At 44.3% G+C, this 26,871-nt stretch overlaps 1 protein-coding gene across 1 annotated transcript in view; it reads right to left on the bottom strand.

The window, feature by feature from the left end:
• Positions 1-26,871, bottom strand: part of MRPS5 (mitochondrial ribosomal protein S5) — a 428,043-nt gene that overhangs the window by 249,529 nt on the left and 151,643 nt on the right. The window contains exons 3-4 of the mRNA XM_085612093.1: positions 24,240-24,365; positions 3,956-4,189 (exon numbers count right to left, since the gene is read on the bottom strand). Of these exons, the coding sequence (XP_085468219.1) occupies positions 3,956-4,189; positions 24,240-24,365 (360 nt within the window). The remainder of the gene's footprint in view (positions 1-3,955; positions 4,190-24,239; positions 24,366-26,871) is intronic.

Here is a 26,871-nt window from a genome sequence, read left to right as displayed (position 1 = left end):
TTGCGAAGGAGTTAGGCTTTGAGTAACACTCAGCAGCTGAGAGCTCCTTCATTATCTTGAAAATGTCTTTGTGTATAGTCAGTGCTTCTTTGATTTTATTAGAACAGTAGGCTGGGTTTGAAAACAGTGCAACTGGATTTACTACACTAGAATGGCAGACAAAGTGGATATGGAGGTTAATCCCACTTACCTTAATGGTTCTGGTATCCATGCCATAGACTGTGCGTTTACAACTGTAAATAAATACAACTTCTTTGAAAATGTTTAGGTTCCACTGCATGAGGAGAGTGATCCTTGGTGCCTTAAAGTTGTTTACTCCCCTTTTTCTGCTTCAAAACCGGAGTATGTCTTACCAATATAAATGTCATTTCCTTAGAGACGGAGTACTCGCAACAATGAGGAGAGTCCACTCTGACACATTTTCCTGGGTGTCCTGGGTGTTCTGTATGTCCTGCTTCATCATAGCATTGGATTAATTTGATGATTGATATGAAAATCTGATTCATAAAATGGTGGACTGTTTAGGTTTCTCCTGCCCCCCTTCTCCATCAGACATATTTAAAGGTTGTAAATATATGATATAACGAGGAATGCGGAGTAATGAAGAAGTGCGTCCATTCAGAATTTCATGAATATAGGAAATTCTGCACTGCTTAACATTTAAAAACGTATATTGGCCTTAAAAAATGCAGTTTGCTTGCACATGGTAAATTGTTTTACGTAACCAAAAAAAGGGCTAGAACTGATATAAATGTTATTGTGCAATTAATTAAAATTATTTTTAAAGGCGAGTGGATGCCATACCAAAGGAATTGAATATACCAGACATAGCAAACTTATCATGACAACATCCGTGCCTGTGGTAAATAATTCCCTTAGTATGTTCCAGTAAGGCCCTGTGGACAAGAGTTAAGTCTTGCTGGTATGCATCTTGCATGTCAGTTTAAGACCGATCATTACATCGCGCACTGAGCAGATAAACAGGATGATGTTCTGTGCCACTAGCCAGTGACAGTCTCTCATTCATATACAAATGACTGGGTTCTGGCGAAATACTTTCTGAAAGCTGCAGAGACATCTAGGTTCTCAGCAAAGGTGTTGAAAAGGCAAATCCTCAGAATCCTGAAGTTTAAACTGACCGATAGTAGGAAAGCTTGTACCAATGCCCCTTCCTCTCTAGGGAGAAGTTGAAGTAGGCCGGAGTATCAAACTTGGAGAGGCCAGGACAAGCCACCACAATTATGCAGACCTTAGACTCTCCATGACTTTCTCCAGAACAACGAGAATCTGAGCAATTGGGGGGAAAGTATAGAAAGGCCATGTCCAGCCCAACATTCATCCAGTCTCCAGGGAATCTGTTATTTTGCCCATTCAAGAAATGATATGCTTACACTTGGTGTTGACATGGGTTGTTAGAGCATTTGTGGTGTGGAAATTTAGCTTGCAAACTGAACATTATCTGCGCCATCTTGCCTCTCCCCAGCGCCACGCACAGCGAGCACACGGCAGCCATTTTTAGGCACCCCACTCTCTCCCCGCTCATTGTCAATCGCCAGCGCGTTCCCCTGTCGCTGCAAGCATCCCCCGAGCACCGGCCACCCCCCGCTCTCTCATACATGGGCCATAAACCCTCTCATTCTGCGCGACCCTGCCATGGAACCACATCCCACGCCTGACCGACATCCCATACATGGTCATGCCTCTCTTTGATAACCCCCTTCCTCTGCGCCCCATTGTCCGACCCGATCCCAGGCCATCACCTAGCCCTGCGGATGCAGTTTATTGCCCCTACTGTAAGGGAAACACCCCACATCAAAGGGATTACAGTAGATCAAAGCCCCTACCCCCTGAGACCCGACCGGTTGCACACACCCCCGGGAATTGGCGGAATACCCTGCTGCGCGATAGCCCTCTCCTACTGCGGGTGAGGTGGGAACTTCTACTGTAGCTATGTGTGGGATCGGATCTGAGCCGGGGCTTCAGGGGATGTTCTCTCATGCATCAGGGGAATCTCAAGAATGTACTATGTGTAATAAAGCAATAAACCTGTGTATAAGAGACCAGGTCTCAGAGATGCAGTTAGAGCACCTCGTGACGATACCTTGCTGTCTGATCTGATGTGTTCTGCTCCGACGGAATAAAACTTTGTTTCCTGCCTTCCAGTCTCCGGCGCCTGCCTCTTTCATTGGTAAATTATCGAGTGGTATGAGAGGCGATTACCGCCGGGCAAATACTTGAAAGGTTATCGATTGAAACTGCCGCTACCATTTAACAGTGGGAGGTCACAAGCCTAGGTCTCGAAGATGGACTGGAGGATTTCTTACTCATGTGAAAAGTAAAGCACCCTTTACAAATGCCTGCAGTGTTAGTTTTGACCCCTCCAATTAGATTAGAATGAACATGCCTTGTTGCAAATCAGTGCCCCACAGAGCTACAACAGAGAGGCAGTGTTGGGAGATTGGGTGCCTTCATGATTTTTGACATAACAGAGGGATATGGTGTTGTTTGCATGTGTCATCACCATTCTGAAACATATTACAAGTGAGGTCTTCAACACACGACGATTGTATTTTTTAAAAGGGACGGATTAGTCCGACCCTGTGATTTAGAGTGTGCTCTTACTAGAACCCACTGGTTACTCATGGTTCATATTGGCACCATATTTGGCACAATTCGGGCTTCTCCACAAAATGTATGCAGCACTGAAGTGCCTACAATGCTGTCTTCCACTGTCACAATAGGTACCACCAGATATATTCTTGAAATAGATTACATGTGCGTGTGTGTCAGCATGTGGATGGGTGTGTGTGGGGGGGGTGAGGTGTGTGTAGGAGGGTTGGGTGAAACAAAAGAGAGGGGGAGAGAGAGGTCATACCTATCTCCGAAAAATATTTCTCTGGTGACTTTAGATGTAAGAGACAACATAAATGTTTGACATAACAATATGTGTTACTCCACCGATATCTTATCACTTTTTCACAGAAGGTGCTCTCCGTTTGAGTGTAAACCTTAAAATGTCACGTATTCATTTCAAACGTGTGCCCAACACAATTCTACCTACACTCAGTCACACACCTTTATTAAAAATACTTGTTCATTTTTTTTTTACTCAGTCTCAAAAGTAAAGTCACTGACTGCCCCTAATAATGGGAAATAAACATGTGGTCCAATCGTGATCAATACAAATAAAACGGTCCACATCAATCCCCTTCTAAAATACCTTAATTGGTTTGCCTTAGAAGATAGAATTAACTTTAAACAGGCCTGTATCTCACATAAAGCACTCTGCACAGATGCAACAACCTACCTATAAGACAAAGGCAAACACTACCTACTTTTACATGTACCCAGAAATTAATACAAAAGACCTCTTAAATCAACCTTATGCTAACTCCAGGATTGTGTAACCAACTACTCCAAGACATCTGAATTACTCTAACTTACAATACGTTCTGGAAATACATAAAGACCCGCCTTTTCAAAATCTATCTCAAAGATTAACATCTATTTGCTCTCTGCAGACGAGCTGCTTTAACTTTTCTTACTATGTAAAGCCAATATTACTTGTGAAGCACTCTGCTTCCATGAGCTACTTCAGCGCTTTAAAAACGTTAATAGATAAAACTTAAGCAGAAGAGTATTAAAGCTGGATGAACCTGTACCCCCTTATATCATACACCCACATTTCATTCATCTTTGTTGCATGAGGTCCCCAAGTTAGCAGTAACATACATTTCAATTGAATTCACTAGCAAATTTTGTAAGAAAATGTATCTTTAAGAAAGAAACAGCAAACTTCAAATTGGTGTGACGTATCTGGGAACTATACATTATAAATCAGGTCTTGAAACAGAGACAATAACGACTGGCAAACAAAACAGCCTCATTAATTATAACTAGAGACATGGAAATAATCCAGCATCAATGTGCACAGTTACAAGGTCCATGAGCTTACCGCCATTCGGGCCAGGATCCGGTGGTCCAAGGCTGACACCTCCCCATGAGCTTCCGGTCCATCCTCGTTCTCTCTTTACCCTTGCCTTTCTTTTCTTGTCCCATTCGTCTCTCTGGCGGATGAGTTCTGCCTGCATCTCTTCCAACTGTGCTTTATCTCGCTTGCCAATGGTTTGAATTGTGCCACTTTTTACAATTGGGGCATTGAGGCCAGGCCATAGAAAGCCAGAACGTCCTAAAGTATATCAAATAAAGATTAAGATGAATTTTCAGAAAAACAATCAAAATGATCAATAGGCAGGCTATGTTAAGTAATATTAACAATACATCTGTAGCATCATCTACTATGAGTAGAGCATCAACTTAAGTTGGGCACCCTTTGGGATGATTCTGTTACTCAGTTGCGAGTTTTGTTTCATTGTCTCTGGTTATGGATGGTAAGCAAGAGTTCTTAAATGTTTTCTTTAATAACGGTTTGTGCAAGTGAACACAAAATGAAATGTTTGATCAAGATAAATATTTTGTAGTTTTCTACGTTTATGGATTGGTGAGCTGTAGAAGTTTTACAGTTTTTTGGATTCAGTTTGTTGGTCGGATATACATTGTTTGGCCATTGAAGAGCATTTTCTCAACAAGCACCGATATCTAGGAAGTTTTTTATGATGCAATGTTGTGCTTCTGAGAGTGTGATATGTTTATGCAGATTTCTATTCAGGTTCCAAAATGTGTATTGGTCTGATGTAGAAAAGCCCTGCTCCGAGTTAACATTATTTTACCAAATACATGGTTTTGGTGCTGTGCTGCATGTATGAGGGTGGAAAGGTTCCGTCTCGTGTGTAATGCAAAGGTGTTAGTTGAATGAAAGGACGAGGTTGATGAATGTCCGATGATAGCTTGTACTGGGATATAGACGTGGACAGAGTGAGCATGTTAAGGACAGTCTACAGCTGTGACTGGGGGGTTGCATAGGATATCTTGGAGATTGAATCCTAGTCATAGCCAATTATTCTCCTAGCCACGCTGTTATATGAAAGCAGGGCGTTATGTTAAGTGGGGTCCATTGATTGGTTAGCTGTCCTATAAGAGATAAGCAAGATAGGCAGACAATATAGAACAGTGCAGGCTTTAGAAACAACACTCAGTAATTCATAAAATAATCTTTTAATTCCAAAAACATTAGCTATGTGAGTACAGGCAGATATCATGGATGTGTTATTTTGAGATGAGGTAATATGCCATTGTAATGTGTCTGTGAGATCGGTCTTAATTTCATTTCATTTCAGAAATCTTTATTTCGATCACAGATCATAAAAGATGCATAACATTAGTACAAAAATTTTTAAAAACGAATTAAACAACAGTGTGATCCAGTAGTTAAAACAGTGTTAAAAAGAGGGTGCATAAAATTCAGTCTGTAGCTATCAAGGAGACTTTTTATACGAGTCTTTTTACCCATCGGCTTCGGGTGTACCACATGGAAGTTAAAAATTTCGAGAGGGCAAAGACTACAGTGGGGGAGAGGTCTGTCTTTAAAACTCTATAAGCAGGTTGAAAGGATCTGAAACCCAAGTTCTTAAGTAGGGGGACTAACCAATATTTCCTGCTCCTCTCATAGCCCTTGCAGAAGAAAACAACGTGAACGTCATTCTCCTTTGAATGTGCGCACACTGGGCAAGTTTCTATGGAGGAGCGGCATGTCCAGGACGCTGTGAACGATGCTAAGGGAAGTGTTCCGTATCTCCATTGTAAGAATAATTTCCTCGTTAGTACAGGAGACATGGCATCTAGAGTACTTTCAAGATGGTAAGAATCTTTTACTTTTAGGAACAAATGGGTCAAAGATCCTTCTCGTGTGGCATCGATAGCTCTGGTGAGCAATAGTTCTTGGTATGCTCTCACAAGAACCTTTTTTGGAGTCTTTAAACAGGCGTTTGGAGGATCCGTCCATAGTTCCGGATAACCAATCTCCTCTAGCATTCCCTTAACATAAATCATCCATGGAATTTGCTTGGCGTTCCGTAGGTGCAGGAATTCCTGTAACTCCTCTCTGTAGTTTATGAGATCTGGGCTGCACCACAAGCGTCTCCAAAATGTCAAGGGTTTAAGACCTAGCTCCTCAGTTATCGATCGAATTCCCATGTCCAATCTTAGGGGCAGTAGTGGAGTGCTCTGCGGTAGGGCAACGATCTGTCTCAGAAATTTATTTTCCGTTGACTGTAGTTTAGACAGATTGGTGTGTCCCCACAGCTCACCCCCGTATGTGACACCCGCGCGGGCTTGAGTTTTGTAAATATGAATGATTGGGGTTAGTGGGCGATAGGAAGATTTGTTCGCCAGACGCATAGTGCCACCCGCCAACTGAGCCAGTTTGATAGTCACTTTAGTCTGGTGTGACGTCCACGTTAGATGTTCGTTTATAGTAATCAAACAAACATATAGGAACTGATGGTCTAAAGGAAAAAGGCTTGTAAGAAACTACACCACCTCTAGTGTATAAAGAGAAAAGTAACTATACATCTCCAAATAAACATTACCAATTAAACGTTTAGACAAGACACACCGAGAGTTGTCAGGATTTCCATCAACTGCCAAAGAGAGGCCAGTGTCATCATCTGGTCATCCTTCAATCATGGCCACTTTTCCTCAAAGCCTTGAGGGGAATCATGTGGCTACCAGATTGCAACTGATCCAACAAAGTATAGTCACAGAAGGAAAGAAACCAAAGGTAACTGTTGATTGTAATGTTGAGATATAGTGTGTATTCTCTTATTTGGTGGAGATGATAATCGTGCAGTGCAAAAATAGTGAAAGATAAAAAGGAGTTGGAGAAGAGAGAAACAGCCTTTAATCACTATCTCTATACCACTCCTCTTAAAAACGTGCTAAAGCAACATGGAACAAATAAGTTGCTTCACAGTGGGTCAACTAGTTTCAGCCTAGATGGAACATTGTCCGGCTTTCTTCAGGACCTATATAGCAAGGTGTGCTACTGCACCAGTGAATTTGTGATTTAAAATCCAAAAATTGTCAAAAAGTACAACCTTATATGATGAGATCTCAAAAAGGACAGGGTGATCTTCACTCCTGGAACAATAAAATAGAGAAATCAGGATTGTCTACATATAAGGGAATCAATACATCATTTACAAATCTCAGTAACACTTAAAGTGGTGCGGTGCTCATTTATACAAGCCAAAAAACCATTAGCGCACTCAAAAAATGAATAAATCATTGACCATGTGCACTCACCTGTACCTTTCTAGATACAGACCTCACCTCACCTGGTCACTAACTCAGGGATAGGGAGACCCCGCTCTATAATTATAAGAGAGTAGATCAATGTTAGTTTGGAAGATACTCATTATTCCTTCTAACATGTATTAAAAACCTAGTGTAGTCCGTTTATCAACATTTTATCTACCAAAACAGTGTAGACACAGGGGGGAGGGGGGGAAAAAAGAAAAGAACTGTTTACCCTCACCATTGAGGTTATAACCTACTTGTATGTAGTCACTTAGATATCATGCTCGCTAGGTATTGAACCCGAGCGCCAGCAGATGCAGCAGTATCTGTCGGTGAATGTTACTACTAGGGCAACAGATACAAGTATACGTGGACGCCCGGTCTATCGAGGGTAATGGGGCGTGTCGTTTGTAGTGTCCTTTGTAAGTACTACGAAGGATATTAAGAACAAACGCTATCTAATGACAGTGTATCTAGCGTTAATATGGCAACTATTGTTGTCGCTCACAAACTGGGTATGAAAGAAAAGAAAACGGGTGACAAGTGTTTTGCTACCCTGAAAGCGGGGCAACGCTAATGTTGCTAACGTTGATGCTGAAAGGCGGCTATTTCATACATATTGGACATTTCAAAAAGACGATAGAGTTCGAAAAGGGCTCGAACAAAGCTCACCTGTCCGTCGGTGCCTCGGGCTCCCCTGTGTTTGTGGGAGGCGCCGAGGTTCCGATCAGGTGGTGTATTTACGTTTGCGCGTGACGTGCAACGCATTGTCAATCAGAGCAAACTGTAAAGACTACAAGATGACCTCATCAACACAGGAAGTAGTAGTTTTGACGGTGTTCGTTGTGAACAATAAAGTTAACCAGACCTTCAGTGATTCCTCGACTGCATGAGTGTCAGCATGAATGAGATGTAACAAAACTATTCCTATTATAACGGCGTATAATGTTGGTATTGCATTCCAATGGTGCCGTATAGTTGGTGTATCTGCGTATGTGCGTTATAAACTGCGCATTGTCAAAAAAGTCTGTAAGAACTACATGATGACCTCATCTATGCAGGAAGTGGTAGTTCGAACAAGGTTAGTATTGGAATTACTGTAAACGATAAAGTTAAAGTTAACCAACAATCCAGTGATTCCTCGACTGCGTGAGTCTAATTATGAAACATAAAACATGTGGCCCTTGTAACTGTGCACCAGGACTAGTTGTGACACAGAGTCTCTCAATAGGATATAGACATAACATCTCAAAATCCTAACCAGTTAGACATTGGTATATAGGATATAGAATGCTGACAACGAGACACGCTGTTGTGAGTTGTTCTGATTAATGTTATAGTCCTCCCTTTAAAATAACTAGTACAGGTACTAGAGAGGAATAAACTCTAAAATCATACAACATTATTGTACTGGCTGTTCCCCAATGGACTATGATAAAGTGGTCCATGGTATCGCATCATTAAGTCCGGTCTGGTCACTATGCAATTTAAAAACCCAACGCTGTTCCTTGTTGAACAAAAATTGGGTTTTGTTCGTGATGTGTGATGGTATGAATGGTTTTTCTAAAACCGTCCAAACAAAGTCTTCTGCTTTGTGGTTTTTTTCAACAAAATGTCGAGTCAACTGCGTGTTGGTCTTGCTACATCTGAATGTACTTTTATGTTCCTGCATTCCTTTTTTAACTTTGCGAGTTGTCATGCCTACATACTGGTATTGACATGGGCACTTCAGAAGGTAAATGAGGTGGTCACTGTTACAGTTAGTAAATGATTTCTGTACCCAAGGTCTGTTCGTACCTATATCAATAGATTTGGAGTGTCTGGTATGGGGACACACAGCGCACCCTCCACACGGATAGTGACCTTGGATGGCTGGTAGGTTCCACAGAGTACCTTGTGTGGGTACTTCTCGTTCTCTTGGGCGGGTGTTGACCAATTTGTCTCGGAGATTCTGGCCCCGTTTAAATGCAAAAAGAGGCATGGGGATTTTTTGATTACTGGTATTCAAAATCCTCCAGTTCTTCCGGATACTTTTCTGAACGCCATTGGAAAGTGTGCTAAAGGTATGAACGAAAGTAAGGCGCTCGAGGGGTGGTTTTGTAGGTTGAGGTTCAAGTAATGCATCTCTGTGATTGTTCAATGCTCGTTTGCATGCATTTTTTATCAGTTTCTTAGGATACAGTTTCACTGATAGCTGATTTGAAAGGTCACTAGCATGCTGTTTGTACAAATCAACAGACGAACAATTCCGTCGGAGACGAAGAAATTGCCCGAACGGTAGATTATCCCTCAAAGATTTGGGGTGTTGGGAATCATATCTTAGAAGGGAGTTGCAGGCCATAGGTTTGCGATAGAGTTCGCTGGCTAGGCCGTTAGGTGTCACGAAAATAGACAGATCCAAGAAGGAGATTCTGTTTTTATGTGCTTCTAGCGTGAACTTCAAAAAAGCATTGCGGGTGTTCAGCCATTCTTGAAAGGATGTAACCGATTCTAGACTGCCTCTCCACACTACCAAGATATCGTCAATATACCTCTTCCATAGTCTAATAGACTGATGGAAGGGGTTAGTCTCATTGAGAACATGATCTTGTTCAAACCTATGAACGTACAGGTTCGCCAGACTAGGCGCAAAAACACTTCCCATGCTCGTACCCGAGACTTGGAGGTAGATCTTGTCTTCATACATGAAAAAATTCTCTTTCATAGCAAGCTGTGCTAGTGTCATGATAAAATTGACTGGCGTGATGGAATCCAAGTTCGCTGCATTGAGGATGGAAGCTATGGTATCCAATGTTTCATCTTGCGGAATGGATGTATAAAGCGATTCTACATCAAAAGAAACAAGCAAATCTTGTTCTAAATCAAAGTCTACTGTGGGAAGGAGGCGAAGTACATCTTTGGTGTCTTGAAGATAGGTCGGCATATCCTTCACTAGTGGTCTCAAAAAGAAATCTACAAACGTAGACAGAGGTTCTAATATGGAACCGATACCTGATATGATTGGTCTACCAGGTGGAGGTCTTTGGGTCTTGTGAATTTTTGGTAATGTATAAAAATATGGCATTACCGGATAAGTGGTCTTCAGATAGGTGCTTTCCTGTGAGGTTATCCAACCGGCAGTAAGTCCTTCTTCTACCAGCCTAGAGATGGTTCTGGCAATCCTTTCAGAAGGATCTTCTTTTAAACGACGATAGAATCTGTCATTGTCTAGTTGTCTGAGGCATTCTTCACGGTAGTTCTGGGTATCCATTATGACTGTCGCTCCCCCTTTGTCAGCAGGCTTGATAATTATCCCTCTATCTTCAGTGAGCGAGCGAAGAGCGATTGATTCACGTTTGGAGAGATTACTATAACTCTGTACTTTGTTTGAACAGAGATTCGTAATGTCTTCTTTTACTTTCATTTCGAAAGTCAATACTTGTGGTGGAATTTGGTGCACTGGAGGATTAAATGTAGATCGTATCTTCAAGCCTGTGTTGGTAGTATCTGTGGTGGGTGTTGACATATCTTTATCTTTAAAGAAATGATGTAGGCGAATCTTGCGGAAGAATTTCGCCAGTTCGCATTGTATTTGGAAATCGTTACCACAGGATGTGGCTACGAAACCTAGACCCTTATTGAGAACTGATTGTTCATCAGGGGTGAGAACCCTCTGGCTAAGATTGACGATCAGATTTCTGCCGGGTTCTGCCCCGGTAGGGGTTGGTTCTGCTTGGATCTGCTGCGGGTGTTCACCTGTGGGGCGACTGGAGTTGTTAAGTCCCAATGAACTTGTGTTCGTTGGTTTCTTCTTCTGCCTCTGGTCCGGCCTCTGCCTGACCCTAAAAAAGCCTGGTTGGTAAAATCCTGCATTTGCATTGGATATGCACCTGGTTGTGGGAAGTGCTGTGGAGGGAAACCCCACGGAGAGGGGGGCCACCATTGTTGAACCTGTGGTGTCATATATCCTCTCCAAGGACGTCTTGAGCCACGGCCTCTTGGTTGTTGTCTAGTTGTTTCTGGGAGTTCAGAGTCACTTGAGTAATCTTCTGAGCTACTGCCTGAATAATTTGAACCATATCTTTTCCCTTTCCTGTTGAATTCTGCGGGAGTGTAGTTATCACTGGTGTAGGGGTACACTACTTCGTGTTTGAATTTGGCCAGGTCTTTTTTAAATTTCTCGATCTTAGATATAAGAATCGCGTCTTTAAACTCTTTGTTAAATTTGTTGGAGTCATCTTGTTGTTTCTTAAAAAGGGTGCTAGTGATGGTAGTCTTAATCTGTGCCTCTATCACCTGTATTTCTATCAGGATAGCATCAGCTATACGTTTGGCCGTGGTGATAATCAAGATAAGCCAGTCGCGTGTACAGCGCCAGGCTATTAGGGACCAATCTTTTACAAAGCTTTTATCTTGTAAGAATAGTCGTGGAGCGTTGGTAACAATTAATCCCTGAGGTGCACAGTTTCCACGGAGATATTCTGCCATTATGGCGCCGTGTATTATTGTACGTGAATGGGATTTCTTTAGAGTTGTTACTTTATCCCAATCATCTATACTGGCAATGGTGGTATTTGAGACACTGGTCAGTATGCTAGGTGTGGTGTCTAGTATCGACTGGTAGAGAGAGTCGTCATATGTAAGACCGCTAAATTCAGCCATATCTGTGATTAAAATGGAAAAAAACTGCAAAGAGATGCAGTGGGAACAAATGGGACAACGGACAATTGTTTGGTGATCACAATGGGATTGCGCCTAGCTTGCGCATTACCACAAGGTACTCTGTGGAACCTACCAGCCATCCAAGGTCACTATCCGTGTGGAGGGTGCGCTGTGTGTCCCCAAACCAGACACTCCAAATCTATTGATATAGGTACGAACAGACCTTGGGTACAGAAATCATTTACTAACTGTAACAGTGACCACCTCATTTACCTTCTGAAGTGCCCATGTCAATACCAGTATGTAGGCATGACAACTCGCAAAGTTAAAATACGAATGCAGGAACATAAAAGTACATTCAGATGTAGCAAGACCAACACGCAGTTGACTCGACATTTTGTTGAAAAAAACCACAAAGCAGAAGACTTTGTTTGGACGGTTTTAGAAAAACCATTCATACCATCACACATCACGAACAAAACCCAATTTTTGTTCAACAAGGAACAGCGTTGGGTTTTTAAATTGCATAGTGACCAGACCGGACTTAATGATGCGATACCATGGACCACTTTATCATAGTCCATTGGGGAACAGCCAGTACAATAATGTTGTATGATTTTAGAGTTTATTCCTCTCTAGTACCTGTACTAGTTATTTTAAAGGGAGGACTATAACATTAATCAGAACAACTCACAACAGCGTGTCTCGTTGTCAGCATTCTATATCCTATATACCAATGTCTAACTGGTTAGGATTTTGAGATGTTATGTCTATATCCTATTGAGAGACTCTGTGTCACAACTAGTCCTGGTGCACAGTTACAAGGGCCACATGTTTTATGTTTCATAATTAGACTCACGCAGTCGAGGAATCACTGGATTGTTGGTTAACTTTAACTTTATCGTTTACAGTAATTCCAATACTAACCTTGTTCGAACTACCACTTCCTGCATAGATGAGGTCATCATGTAGTTCTTACAGACTTTTTTGACAATGCGCAGTTTATAACGCACATACGCAGATACACCAACTATACGGCACCATTGGAATGCAATACCAACATTATACGCCGTTATAATAGGAATAGTTTTGTTACATCTCATTCATGCTGACACTCATGCAGTCGAGGAATCACTGAAGGTCTGGTTAACTTTATTGTTCACAACGAACACCGTCAAAACTACTACTTCCTGTGTTGATGAGGTCATCTTGTAGTCTTTACAGTTTGCTCTGATTGACAATGCGTTGCACGTCACGCGCAAACGTAAATACACCACCTGATCGGAACCTCGGCGCCTCCCACAAACACAGGGGAGCCCGAGGCACCGACGGACAGGTGAGCTTTGTTCGAGCCCTTTTCGAACTCTATCGTCTTTTTGAAATGTCCAATATGTATGAAATAGCCGCCTTTCAGCATCAACGTTAGCAACATTAGCGTTGCCCCGCTTTCAGGGTAGCAAAACACTTGTCACCCGTTTTCTTTTCTTTCATACCCAGTTTGTGAGCGACAACAATAGTTGCCATATTAACGCTAGATACACTGTCATTAGATAGCGTTTGTTCTTAATATCCTTCGTAGTACTTACAAAGGACACTACAAACGACACGCCCCATTACCCTCGATAGACCGGGCGTCCACGTATACTTGTATCTGTTGCCCTAGTAGTAACATTCACCGACAGATACTGCTGCATCTGCTGGCGCTCGGGTTCAATACCTAGCGAGCATGATATCTAAGTGACTACATACAAGTAGGTTATAACCTCAATGGTGAGGGTAAACAGTTCTTTTCTTTTTTTCCCCCCTCCCCCCTGTGTCTACACTGTTTTGGTAGATAAAATGTTGATAAACGGACTACACTAGGTTTTTAATACATGTTAGAAGGAATAATGAGTATCTTCCAAACTAACATTGATCTACTCTCTTATAATTATAGAGCGGGGTCTCCCTATCCCTGAGTTAGTGACCAGGTGAGGTGAGGTCTGTATCTAGAAAGGTACAGGTGAGTGCACATGGTCAATGATTTATTCATTTTTTGAGTGCGCTAATGGTTTTTTGGCTTGTATAAATGAGCACCGCACCACTTTAAGTGTTACTGAGATTTGTAAATGATGTATTGATTCCCTTATATGTAGACAATCCTGATTTCTCTATTTTATTGTTCCAGGAGTGAAGATCACCCTGTCCTTTTTGAGATCTCATCATATAAGGTTGTACTTTTTGACAATTTTTGGATTTTAAATCACAAATTCACTGGTGCAGTAGCACACCTTGCTATATAGGTCCTGAAGAAAGCCGGACAATGTTCCATCTAGGCTGAAACTAGTTGACCCACTGTGAAGCAACTTATTTGTTCCATGTTGCTTTAGCACGTTTTTAAGAGGAGTGGTATAGAGATAGTGATTAAAGGCTGTTTCTCTCTTCTCCAACTCCTTTTTATCTTTCACTATTTTTGCACTGCACGATTATCATCTCCACCAAATAAGAGAATACACACTATATCTCAACATTACAATCAACAGTTACCTTTGGTTTCTTTCCTTCTGTGACTATACTTTGTTGGATCAGTTGCAATCTGGTAGCCACATGATTCCCCTCAAGGCTTTGAGGAAAAGTGGCCATGATTGAAGGATGACCAGATGATGACACTGGCCTCTCTTTGGCAGTTGATGGAAATCCTGACAACTCTCGGTGTGTCTTGTCTAAACGTTTAATTGGTAATGTTTATTTGGAGATGTATAGTTACTTTTCTCTTTATACACTAGAGGTGGTGTAGTTTCTTACAAGCCTTTTTCCTTTAGACCATCAGTTCCTATATGTTTGTTTAATATAAGTATGGGGGATTGGAACTAGATCAGGTCGGTAAATCTTCCCTCAGACCCTTTTGTCTCCTTCTCAGGGCAGTGTATAACGTTTATAGTAATCCCCAAGTATTCGATGTTATGCACACGTTCTAATTGGACTGTGCCTAACCTAGGTGGAGCTCGGTTATGGGTATTAGGATTCAAAATCATAAATTTAGGTTTTTGAGGATTAATTTCCAATCCACGCTCAGAGCAGAACTCTAAAAAACCGTCTAGGATGCGTTGGATCCCCATAGGGGATTTAGACAACAGCAGGGTGTCATCTGCAAACATGATTGCAGGCACCCTACTGCCTGTCAACTTGGGGGCATCGGTGTTGGCAATCCTGTTCAGGTGGGCAACTACCCCGTTCACAAAGAGGCAAAACAGGGTCGGTGCAAGGACACAACCCTATCTAACCCCTCTGCGAACGGGGAAACCATCGGTTAACTTGCCATCTTTGCCGCACCTTACGCGGGCGTAGTTGTTATAATGAAGTCTCATCAGGATTGCCAGAATATCACCAGGGACGTTTAGCTCTTCCATGACTCTCCACAGCCGTGCCCTAGGTACCAAGTCGAAGGCGGCACGTAAGTCTACAAAAATAGTATACAAAGTACCGCCCTCGATTACAGCTGTTCTCCAGTAAAAGAGATTCAGCCGGAAAATTTGATCTACTGTCGATACACCCTGTCTGAAGCCCGCCTGATAGGGGGACAGGATGTCCATCTCCTCTATCCAGGCCAGAAGCCTGTCCAAAATCAGTCTACCGAAAAGTTTTTGGGGTATGTCGATGAGACTGATAGGACGATAGTTGGCTGGGAGCAGAGGGGAACTCTTTTTGAAAATTGGAACCACCTCTGCTCCCAGCCAAGTATCGGGGACCTCCATTCCCCCCAGAATGGCATTAAATATTAGTGTAAGATATGGGACCCATATCCCTGGTTCCTATTTGAACAAGTCCCCAGGCACCCCATCGAGTCCCGGGGCTTTTCCCGCAGCTAGACCCTTGATGGCCTCCCTCACCTCTTTTTCAGTAAAGGGAGCTCCCGTATGACTAGATGTCTTTATGCCACCAACTGTATTTTGTTCCCCCCCTACCTCAGCATAAAGCGTCTCAAAGTGGCGCTGCCATATCATGGGCGTTATGTTGGGCTCTATTGCCGAGGATAAATCCTCAGTACCATTGGCGACTATGCGCCAAAATTTGCGCGAGTCTCTGTTAGTTAGTGTTTTAACAAGGTTTTCCCAATAATCCTGGTCCCATTCCGCCCGCGCATTTTCCAGGAGCCTTTTGTAGGATCTTCTCCTAGCTTGGATTTCTCCCTTGCCATAGCGTCCTTTTATAGCAAGTAACAGATGGGCCTTGGATTCCCTGCAAGTGGCGTTATACCAGGATGTTTTGGACAGGGGGCCTTTCCTTTTCCCGGAGGATGAAAACAGATCCTGCTCTAAGGTGATGATTATGTCTGCATGAATTTGTGCAAGCTTTCCTCTATTGGGATCATCTTGCACCTCCTTTCCAATCTGAAAGGCCCTCTCCAGCAATGGGATGATCCTTGCATATAACTGCGGTATTCTATCTGGACTATTGACCAATTTCTCCCACTTGACTCTCCGCCGATTGTTTTCAAGTAAGAGCCCTGCTTTATCTTTATCCGGTCCGTAGGATGTGTCCTCGCCCCCTGGCAGGGAATAAGTCAATTCCAAAGCGTTATGGTCACTGTCCATTCTTTCAGTGACTTTGAAATCGACTATTAATGGCCACATGAACAATTTGACCAAAATATAGTCCAGTCTGGATTCGCTACCTGTTTTATTATAGGTATACATGCTAGGGATGTCCGATTTGCAGCGGCCATTGCAAGCCCTTAGGCCTTGATTAAGAGTGAGGGCAGTAATCTGCAAGGCCAAGGGAGTCCAGGCCCTAAGTGGTGGGGCCACCGTTTCTGGAACAAACCAACATGAATCTTCCTCATAGGAAGGGCCGTCACGTAGTCCAGAAAGTGGTTCGTACTGTGAATTAAAGTCACCTCCCACCAAGCAGGCAAGTTCGCAAGGAATGCCTTCTAGGAACCCGGATAATTCATCTATAGTGCAAGATTCTTTTAGCATAGGAACAGGCCTTGAATATATGTTAATGACTAACAGCTTAGTGGAGTCTGACCACTCGAGTAAGACAGCCAATATGTCATCCGAGGCGGTCTCTAGGCAAGTGGCGTGACAACCTAGGTCAGTTGCTACCCAGGTCGTAAGTTCCCCCGACGGCCTGCCCCTTCCCCCCCACTTTGCGGGTTTAGAGAAGGAGGCAAAGCCCGGAAATAATATTTCCTCACGTGCCCAAGTCTCCTGGAAAAGAAGTATATTTTTGGAGCTAATGTACGAGCCCCACTCTATGGAGTCTATTTTATTGGCTAGGCCTGCCACGTTCCAAGAGATCACAGTTATATGCGCCGATTGGGTAGTGTCTAGGCCTGCGGAGACAAAGTTATTAGAGTTAAGCTCAATGGGCGCCATTTGGCTAGTGGGGGAATAATTTGTGATAGAGGTTATATTAATGGGAGACAGGATGAGATCCGTCATGCCTAATACGAGAGCCGGCTTGTGTTCGACTATGTCAATTGCCCTAGTATGTATATCCGGGACTGGGGGTATACTAATCTCCATCCTGGGAGATACTATTGGAGAACTCCCCACTTCATCCACCTGTCAGTCTACCATTTCCAGACTGCTGTATCTATTGTGGGTGGGTAAATAGGCTGGATAATGTGTTCTGTGTGGCCCTGGGATTCCTCTCCTATATCCTCCACCCCCGCCCCTCCTCCGTGTAACAGTTTCCCAACCAGCCTCCCCCCCATACTGGTGGAAATGATGTATAGGTCTTCCCCTATGGTATTGGGGCACATTGCTCTCCCTGGGGCAGTTTTCCCAATCCTCCAGCAACTCTTGATGGTGCCCCCATCTCTGGTCCTCTGAATTATAGAGGCTCGAAGGGTAGAAAAATGAAAGAGGAAGTGATTGAATGTTACTGCCAAAGTCCTCGTCAGAAACCCACGTGCAGATATATGCGACTGTATTCGGGTCTCTAAAGGTGACCAGAATGCAGTCCCCACTAATAGATTTCCTGGTGTAACCCACCCACGTTGCCCTCCTGGCCATGGAGATATCACTGGTTGTTCCTCTCGGAAGGGGTCTATTAATAGAGAGCCAGTTGATAACTTTATTCCTAAGAGAGGTAGTGGATTCGAATGTTGAGGATTTTAATTCCGGGACCCCTACCAGAACTAAGGTGTAGGGTGCTGCTTCTGGGGGGAGGTTTACAGGCTTTTGTCTGCGGTTAGGGTATGGTTTCTCGCCAATAGGTGGCGAATCACCCTTGTTATTGGTTGCGGGTATAGCAGTAGCTTTAAGCGGGGGGGGTTATTTTCGGAGTGACAATTACTATAGGCTGGGTTGGAGTTGGGTCCTTGTTATCATTTAAGGGTTGCAAGGTCTTATTTAGTACAACTTGTGGAGTTTTGGGGTTTGAGAGTGGAGGCTTGTTATTTGTGGCAATAGGTGGTCCATTCCCCTTAGTGGGCTTTGGTCCTAAACCCTCTATTGTAGTTTTAATTCCACTATTGTCAAGTTTCCTTGCGTCAACAAGTTGTACAGTGGCTTTCTCAATGCTAACTAATCTAGCTTCGATTTTAATCAGTCTAGCTTCAAGGGGACTCAATAGGGACCTTAACAGTGTGCCTATGTCCTCCAGTGTGATATCATCAGAGGTAATATCCACTGGCGCGGTATTGGTGGACTGTGGTAATGGAATTGTATTATTAATTCTAGGGGGAGTTGTCATTCCTGACTTCTCTAGCATAGAGACAGAGGTGGCTCCTTTCCCCCCTTTGCCTCTCGATTGTTTGGATTTGGGGGATTTTGTCCTATTATTTTCTTTGTTTTGGGGCCCCCTCTTCTTTTTTTGTATTGCCCCTTCTCTCACCCCCCTATCTCTATCTGTGTTAGGTTCTATAGCTTTAACTGCCTCAGTGTTCTCGGTTAGTGTTGGTAGGGTAATTTGGGTGCTAGGTAGGGCCATTAGGCTCATGTCCTCAAGGTCACTCAGCACCTCAATATTGAACTCTGGATTAGTAGTTGAGGTGCCAGGGAGTGAGCATGGTGCTTGATCAATTCTACCACTAGTTGATAGGCAGGATCTAACTTCTGGGGTTCCGGCTTGGGCCATTGGGCCCATTGAAGATCTCCTTACCCAGTCTATTTCTTGGGAGATTCTTCGCTCCAGGACCTTGATTTCCTCGATCAGAAGAGAGCCAGCTTTAGCAAAGTAGGTGTCAATAGGTCCTTTGACAGCTCCGGCCGCGGCTAGGGAAGATGTTTTACTTCTGGTTTCCCTGGTGCTCATTTCGCTGGTGGTTGAGCGGCCTAAATGTGAACATGAAAGAGGAGGGGCCCGGACCGGACTCTCACGTACTCGAACGGCCTCAAATGGCCCCCTCTTTGCCCGGTCTTCGCCCCGGTCGCTACCGCGCAGCGGTAACTCCTATCTTTAATATAGAGCTGGGGTAGGGCGGGGGGCGTGGCCGGCAGGGAGAGCGGCCACAGGTGTGACACGCAGGGACTCCTGGGCAATGGAGTCCCTGCTAGGCTGCACGCAGCCCTGCCGGAGTGCAGATGGTCCAGGAAGTTTCCAGCTCCCCACACGAGCCTCTCAGTAGGTGCAGGCTCAGCGGGACCCGCGCAGCGGGTCCTGCAAGGTGTAGAGTTTTCCGCGAAGAAATCCAGCGACGACGTTAAGAAGGGTAAGAGCCTCCACACAGTGCTCTGGTCGTCCAAAAGGCAAGGTTTCCCACAGGCTAGTGGATCTTGTGCACTTTTATTCAGCCAGGGGGCGTGGCCGGCAGGGAGAGCGGCCACAGGTGTGACACACAGGGACTCCTGGGCAATGGAGTCCCTGCTAGGCTGCTCGCAGCCCTGCCGGAGTGCAGATGGTCCAGGAAGTTTCCAGCTCCCCACACAAGCCTCTCAGTAGGTGCAGGCGCAGCGGGACCCGCGCAGCGGGTCCTGCAAGGTGTAGAGTTTTCCGCGAAGAAATCCGGCGACGAAGTTAAGAAGGGTAAGAGCCTCCACACAGTGCTCTGGGCGTCCAAAAGGCAAGGTTTCGGTCTTAATGTAATATGGTGAATACTTGAGTTTTACTTGATCGAGATAGGTGTTGAAGAATCCCTGTGGTAATCGACTGCATGTAAGCATGTTTGAGTGGCAATTCATAGTGGCTATGATGGAAGAAGTGTTGTGGGTTGCACTCTGAAAAGCAGGAACAAGGTGTGACAGCACAATATTGAATATGAAAACAGATTTGAGTCATAAATATGCAAGATTCTGGGGTTTCGTAGGTGAAGCAGAATGCCGAATTTCAGAATACTGGTCTATCCAGAGCAGCCATCTGCACCATACAGAATCCTTTCAACATGTATTTGTAACAGATTTAAAAGGTCAGATAAGGAAAAGCGCCAGACATTTTTATGGTATTGAAGGCCCTATGTCCTTCCTAGATGTATCAGTAAGTGTCAAACTCCCATTTAGAAGGCCAATGCACAAGAAGGGGCAACAGGGTCCAGGGTATTGTTCTCCTCGAGGAAGCGGGTCAGTTGCCTGTTGACAATCTTCTTGATGACTTTCCCCGGGAATGGGAGCAGGGAGATGGGCCGGAAGTTCTTGAGGTCCTTTGGGTCTGCCTTGGGTTTCTTGAGTAGGGCGTTGATCTCGGCATGTTTCCAGCTCTCCGGGAAGGTGGCAGTGTCGAAGGAGCTATTGGCGAACTTCCGGAGTTGGGGGGCGATGATGGAGCTCGCTTTGTTGAACACGTGGTGAGGGCAGGGGTCAGACTGTGAGCCGGGGTGGATGGTCTTCATGATTTTGATGGTCTCGTCGTCGTTGACATGGTCCCAGGAGAGCAGAAGGCCGGTGTGGCTGGAGGGCGGTGAGTGTGGGGTGTCGATGGCTGCCGGGGGGGTCTGCGTGTTAAAGCTGTCGTGGATGTCTGCGATCTTGCGGTGGAAGAAGGTGGCTAGGGAGTCACAGAGGTCTTGCGACTGGGGGATGTCGTTGGTGCTGGAGCTGGCGAGTTCCTTCACGATGTTGAAGAGCTCTTTGCTGTTGTGCGCGTTTTTGTTGATGCGTTCCTTGAAGGAGGTCCTTTTGGCGGTTCGAATGAGTTGGTGGTGCTTGTGGCTGGCGTTTATGAGGGCAGTTTGGTTGTTCGGTGTCCGATCGTGGCGCCATTTCTTCTCAAGTCTGCGGCAGGTCTGCTTGGATGCCTGGACCCCCCACTGCAGGTCATGAGACGTCTCTTCCGAAACCTGGATGACATCTGACAGATTTCTTTGGTACTGGGCCCACTGGAAATTTAACTTCCATTGCAGAGCCCGTATGTGCCACCTGACATAGTCAACCAGGAAGATACTTGAGGCTAAGAGGCAGTAAGCGCTCAAAGCTGCACTCACCGAGATCAAGGACAAAGGCTGAAACATCAGGCTCACTGCCCAGAAGTTTCAGTCTTGCTGTGGCAGAGAAAGCTTTGAATTGCAGGACTAGCCCCAGTGAACAGCAACCTATGCAAAGGAATCAGGTGCAACTTCAATGTGTTCATCATGAACCTCCATGATGCCAAAAGGTTATTTGTCTTCTCACGGTCATATTCGACTGATTGTGGCAAGCCCACAATCAAAAGCCAGTCGTTGAGGCAAGGGAAGACTAGATTCCCCTACTTCCAAAGTTGTACCACAGCCGCCAAAGTCACTTTTGTAAACATCTGAGGGGCTCTGGTGTGGCCAAACGTGAGCACTGCAAAATGAAAATGCTCGTGTGAGATCTTGAATCGCAAGTAACTCCAGTGGGACTGCAGAACGTTTATATGAAAGTATGCAACCTGCAGGTCCAAGGACACCATCAAGTCTCCTACAAGCAGAGTGACCAACAGCTGGGTTAACGTGAGCATTTGGAATTTGTCCGTCCACAGGAAGGTGTTCAGAGGTCAAAGGTCCTATAAAGGCAGGAGAACTCCGTCTTTTTTCAGTGAAAAGTAAACAGTGAGTGTAGCAAGCCTCTCTTCTATCAGTTTTGAACCCTCTCTATAGCACCTTTGGAGAGCAAAACATTCACACCTCCTGTAAAAGAATGGAGAGGTGCTCTTCTCAAAGTCCGTCAGATGCGGGGGGAAGAAGTGGCAGAGCAAACAGAATGGATAGGGCTTAACCAAGTTGAACGATCTGTATGACCCATCTGTCAGACATTTTTGGAGCGATTACTCACTCCTTCCACCAATAGCATGGGTGTGTGCAGCTAAGGGCAAACTAAAGCAGTTTATAGATTGTTGCTACAGAGGAGAGGGAATAGTGCCCCTGGTGGCCTGCACAGTGCATGCCATACCCCCATCCTCAGCCTTGAAAACACTGAGGTGACTGTTACAATGGCTGGGCATCAGTTACTGTCTGTACGTCAGCTCTGGGAGTAGCCCATGAGTTTCCTAAACTGATGCAGGAAATGCTTAGTGGGAGTCAACAGACCAAGGAAGTGTGCTGTGGGTCTGCTGTTCTTAGAGCGCTCCAATGTAGAACACGCTTTTTGACCATAAATGTAAATCCATGAAAGCGCATATTCATCATGGAGGCATTCACATCTCCAGAAAACCCTTTGTAACACATCCACATGTGGTGGGCGAGCACATTTCTGGTACCCACCGCTCTCCCCAGCAAATCAGAAGTGTCTAGTCCAGCATCAATCACATAATTGGCTGTGTCTGCCCATCATAAATTGTTTGGGCCAGCGAGGCCCTAAGGTTTTCCTGGACTGCCAACAAGATACTATTGGCAAAGTCCCAGAGGGTATGTATGTAGTGACCCAACAAACTGCTTTAACCAATCTCATTGCTGAGATACACAAGGAAATCATACATTTTTCAAATGCCTCTCTCCTTTTGGACTCCCTGTCTGGAACAGTCATGGGGAAAGAACTGGAGTTTATCATATTGATTGAAGCCTGAACCACCATCCTGTGTCTTGAGTAGAATGTCTAGTATGAAATTCAAGGTCGACAAACTGGGTTCTCTGCTGCATAGCCACCTGTCTATTCACTAGTGGGCAGAAAAAGGGGTTTGACCAAATGCCCATCAGAGTATTGGTGAGGGCCTCGTTAAAAGAGAGCAAGGACTCGGATGTGGCACGCCCAGGCTACTGAGTGCATGTAAGAATGTTAGCCTTGGTATGGACAGAGGGCAGATGTAAACCTAGTAACTCAGCTGCCCGTCTGACCACAACCGCAAATGATGCAGTCACATCAATCGATGGACCAAATGGTGAGTCCAACCCCTTACTTATCATGGGAGGTATCAATCCCACTGGTATGCTGTGAATCCATATAAAAAGTGTCATCATCCTAACGTGAGTGGGGAAGATCACCATCCCCTACCACACCATCATTATCTCCGTCTGGTGGAGTACCTTGCACAGAGTCAGAGCCAAAAAGATAATGGAGCCTCTGTTGGCCAACCCACCTTATATAGGCACCGGAGCAGAATCAGACTGTATGGCAACAGGTTGCACTTTAGTCATTTCATAGCATGACGTCTGTCAGGTTTTGGCTGAAGTTGGTTTTGGGCCAGACATCTTGAGTCAGAATTGGATGCTCCTCTGGTGCCACTGGCATCAGCACCAGTGTCAATGAGTGCAGGCCCAGCGCGGGCCCAGGAACCAGAGCAGTTATCTGTACTGGAGCCACTATTGGACCCCGGAATGGGTTCAAAAGGGTCTTTTAGTGCCCGTGAAGGACCTGCTGGCAGAACCTGACTCAATGCCCCTGAGGCCCCCGAAGGCACACAGAGAAAGCCGGAAAAGCAGAGAAAACCTGAAGCATGGCCTCTTTGACGGACTTAATTTGCTGCAGCACAACCGAGGGCTAAGGGAACTCTAGACACACCGGAACCAGCTGAGGTATCGGCTCTGCACTCAGGGACCCTGGAGGTTACAACTGGCATTCTGACACACTCGTGCCTTCTCCTGGCTGAAAAGTGGCGGCATGGGGTTGAGTCTCACGTCTCTTTTTTATTTGCACTTAGACTTCGGTTTGGCCGCAAAGTAGACGTCTCAAGAAAATCATCCTGGGAGCGAGGCCAACTCAAAATCCTGAAGCAGGACGTAGGTGAGAGTCTCAACTTCTTAAATTCGGTGAGGCACAGCTTTAACTTCTGGTCCTGTTTCGCCTTCGAATGCATGAGTGCTCAACTGTATACAAGATTAAGTCATGCCCGAGCTCAAACATCAGGGACACAGCCCCATGCCCTGTTTTCTGCAATCACGTTATGGCTTGAAGCCTATCATTTTAGGAGAGCACATTGTTTCCTAGTGCACTGTTTTTACGTTTCCAGAAGATGTAAGTGAATGGGGAGTATTCTAATCGGAGGAATTTGTGGTTAGAAGACTCCATCAGAAATGCAGTTACATTGACTCTAAATGTGAAATAATGGGGCAAGTAGCAATGGATGGAAACGTTAGGTTAGCTTACCTTCACCAAGACTTTGACCTCTGTTGAGATCTTTCTTCAGCTTTTTCTTTGTTCTCTTTCCTCTTCCCTTCCTTGCTCCTGCACCAGTTTCCGCCAAAACCCCTTTCCAGAGCTCATTTGCTGTCACTGAAAAGACATGGAAAGCACAATTGGTTTCTATTTACATACTAGGCAGTGAGTGCTGCATTCCATGACTGCATTGAACGACTGTATATGCACATTTAGCACTATCCAGCATAATATATTCTGTGAGCCACACAACTGTACAAAAACCTGCCACACTGGACAAAAAAAAACTAAACATGGCTTCAGTGACCTGCCAAGCATGGTGGACGAGAGCCCTGCAAAAAACACAACAACAAAAACTGCAGACGGGAAAAAACACTGATGTACACCATTTACATGACCAGCATCCCTAGCCAATGTATACTACATTAAAGTGATCGGATTACCTTATGCTAAAGCACAGAGCTTTCAAGTACGTAATAATTGGAAAAATATATTTTAATGCCGTGTTAAATTGCTTTGAGACCCAAGTGGAAAGGTCCCTTTAACTGATCTTGTGCAGTACTGTTGGTGTTCCAAGCTCCCACACCATGATACGAATAGAGTGCTTATGACAGTGCTCCAATGTCATGCTACCCAACCCTCCTGCTGCTATAGCAAGACCTACACCAAGGCTGTTCTACCTCGCACAGATGTGTGGGTAACAACTCCCCCTCGTTCCTCTGAGCACACCCTCTTATTCGGTCAAGTTGCAATTGTAATAGGGTCAATACGGAGGATGTTGTGCTATGCACTCCTCTTCATGGTGTTTTGAACTACTAAACTACTAATTAGTGCATATTTGGGAGGTGAGCCAGTGAAAGGGGTATCACTAGGAGCAGATTTGTAGGCTCATCTGATGATTTATTTTCTGGATGAGTTTCAATTGAGAACATGCTGCTTCCGACCTAATGCTCATTCAACCAACAAACTCTACCTTGGGGTCCTAAAATGAATGCTACAAGTCTCCCAAGGAACAGCCACTGTATGCTGGACATTAACTGACGAATCAAAAAAGATGTTGTGTTGAAATCATCACAATGATGCAATATGATCCACGTGAGTGAAAACAAATCTCGATTGTGACTTATCTAGAAAGTACAGCATCACAGACATTAAAGAGGTTACCATCTGTGTATCACCTTTATTGTGAAAGATATAACAAATTAAAGAATCCGCTAGTAGTCGTGCCCCGCACAATAGATTTCTTCAGAAAGGTACGCTATTTCGCAATACCTCCCTTTGCTGGCATTTGTCATACAGTAGAACTCGTGTATTGGATTGGGGATGTTTAATTATAGCAATTAAAGATTGTTTCATACCATACTGTTTAATTATTATATTATGCATTATAATGATACAAGAAGTCAATTGTTCACCATATTGCAATTTAAGTACATTTTGGTATAACAACAATAAAATGATTCGCCTAAGTAGCCAACCATTCTTAGGAATCTACAGACTGCAAACAAAATCTACAGATTCTGTGGCTTTTTAATCACGCATCTTTCGTTTTTCATGCTGTATGGAAAGAAGGAATACAAATTTGTTTCGCGAGTCAAGGAACAAAAGTCCTACTGTGTTTTTCATTTGAAAGTAAATCCCCTCTAAACTTCGGCATTGCAAATCTTTTCATAACACACTAAAATACAATGGCTGCCCGGTGGGCAGCGATGTTTACTCATGTGAAATAAAATGGTTACTATAGACTACTTTCTATTTTATGGAAATTTGTTATTAGAAAAATGGTGTGCAATACCGAGGCTGCTTATTACTCATAACCACCTGCAAATTCGAGGCTGGTTTGAGAGACGTGACTCATAAGTCTCAAAGCCTTACGACAGTGAAAATACAAGGGGTCGAGCATGCTGTTATTTGAAAAGGCGCCAAAGTAGTTAGCATAATTTTTTAACCTCTTGATGAATAATCACAGGCGAATTCCAACTCTGTGGCTCAAGCGGTTTCTTACTAATATTATAGAGTGATGAAGCATTTTTTTCTTAAATGAGTAAATCATGGACAGAGTATACGAAACGTGCCCTGGAACTAATAAAGCTCTTGTTTTTGCCGGCACCAGGGGCAATTTGGCATCAAAGGAGGATGTGCGACGCACTGGCCAATGCACTTTGTGGGAGAACTTAGCACCTACCAATGTAATGTGGATGATGCTTCATTTTCACTGGGGGGTAGGTGTAGGCTCATAAAAAATGGTTTTGCCCCCGAGACAATGTCCTGCTACAAACAAATGAGCAAGGGAAACAAGCATTGGCATAGCCAATAGGTCTCGCTTTTGGGACCTTATAAGTATTTAGTTATGCAGCACAATTTCCATGGTGCAACAACATCAACTGTTGCATGGGTAAACACTTATAAGGTCCCAAAAGCGAGACCTATTGGCTATGCCAATGCTTGTTTTTACTAAGTTAGCTTCGATGTGGGTTAGCTCCACTCAAGTCTGAACAAAGTCACCTTGCAATGGTCGGTTTACTGTTCGTCACAGCATATATACAAAACTCCTTACGTAAGAACAGCTCAAAGGCACACAGGGGGCCACGTGCAACCCAAAATCCGCTCAGATCAGGTCTGG

This window comes from Triturus cristatus, chromosome 6, assembly GCF_964204655.1.
Source record: "Triturus cristatus chromosome 6, aTriCri1.1, whole genome shotgun sequence".
NCBI lineage: Eukaryota > Metazoa > Chordata > Amphibia > Caudata > Salamandridae > Triturus > Triturus cristatus.
The sequence above is the reverse complement of the archived record's forward strand: the minus strand, read 5'-3'. Positions and strand labels throughout refer to the sequence as shown.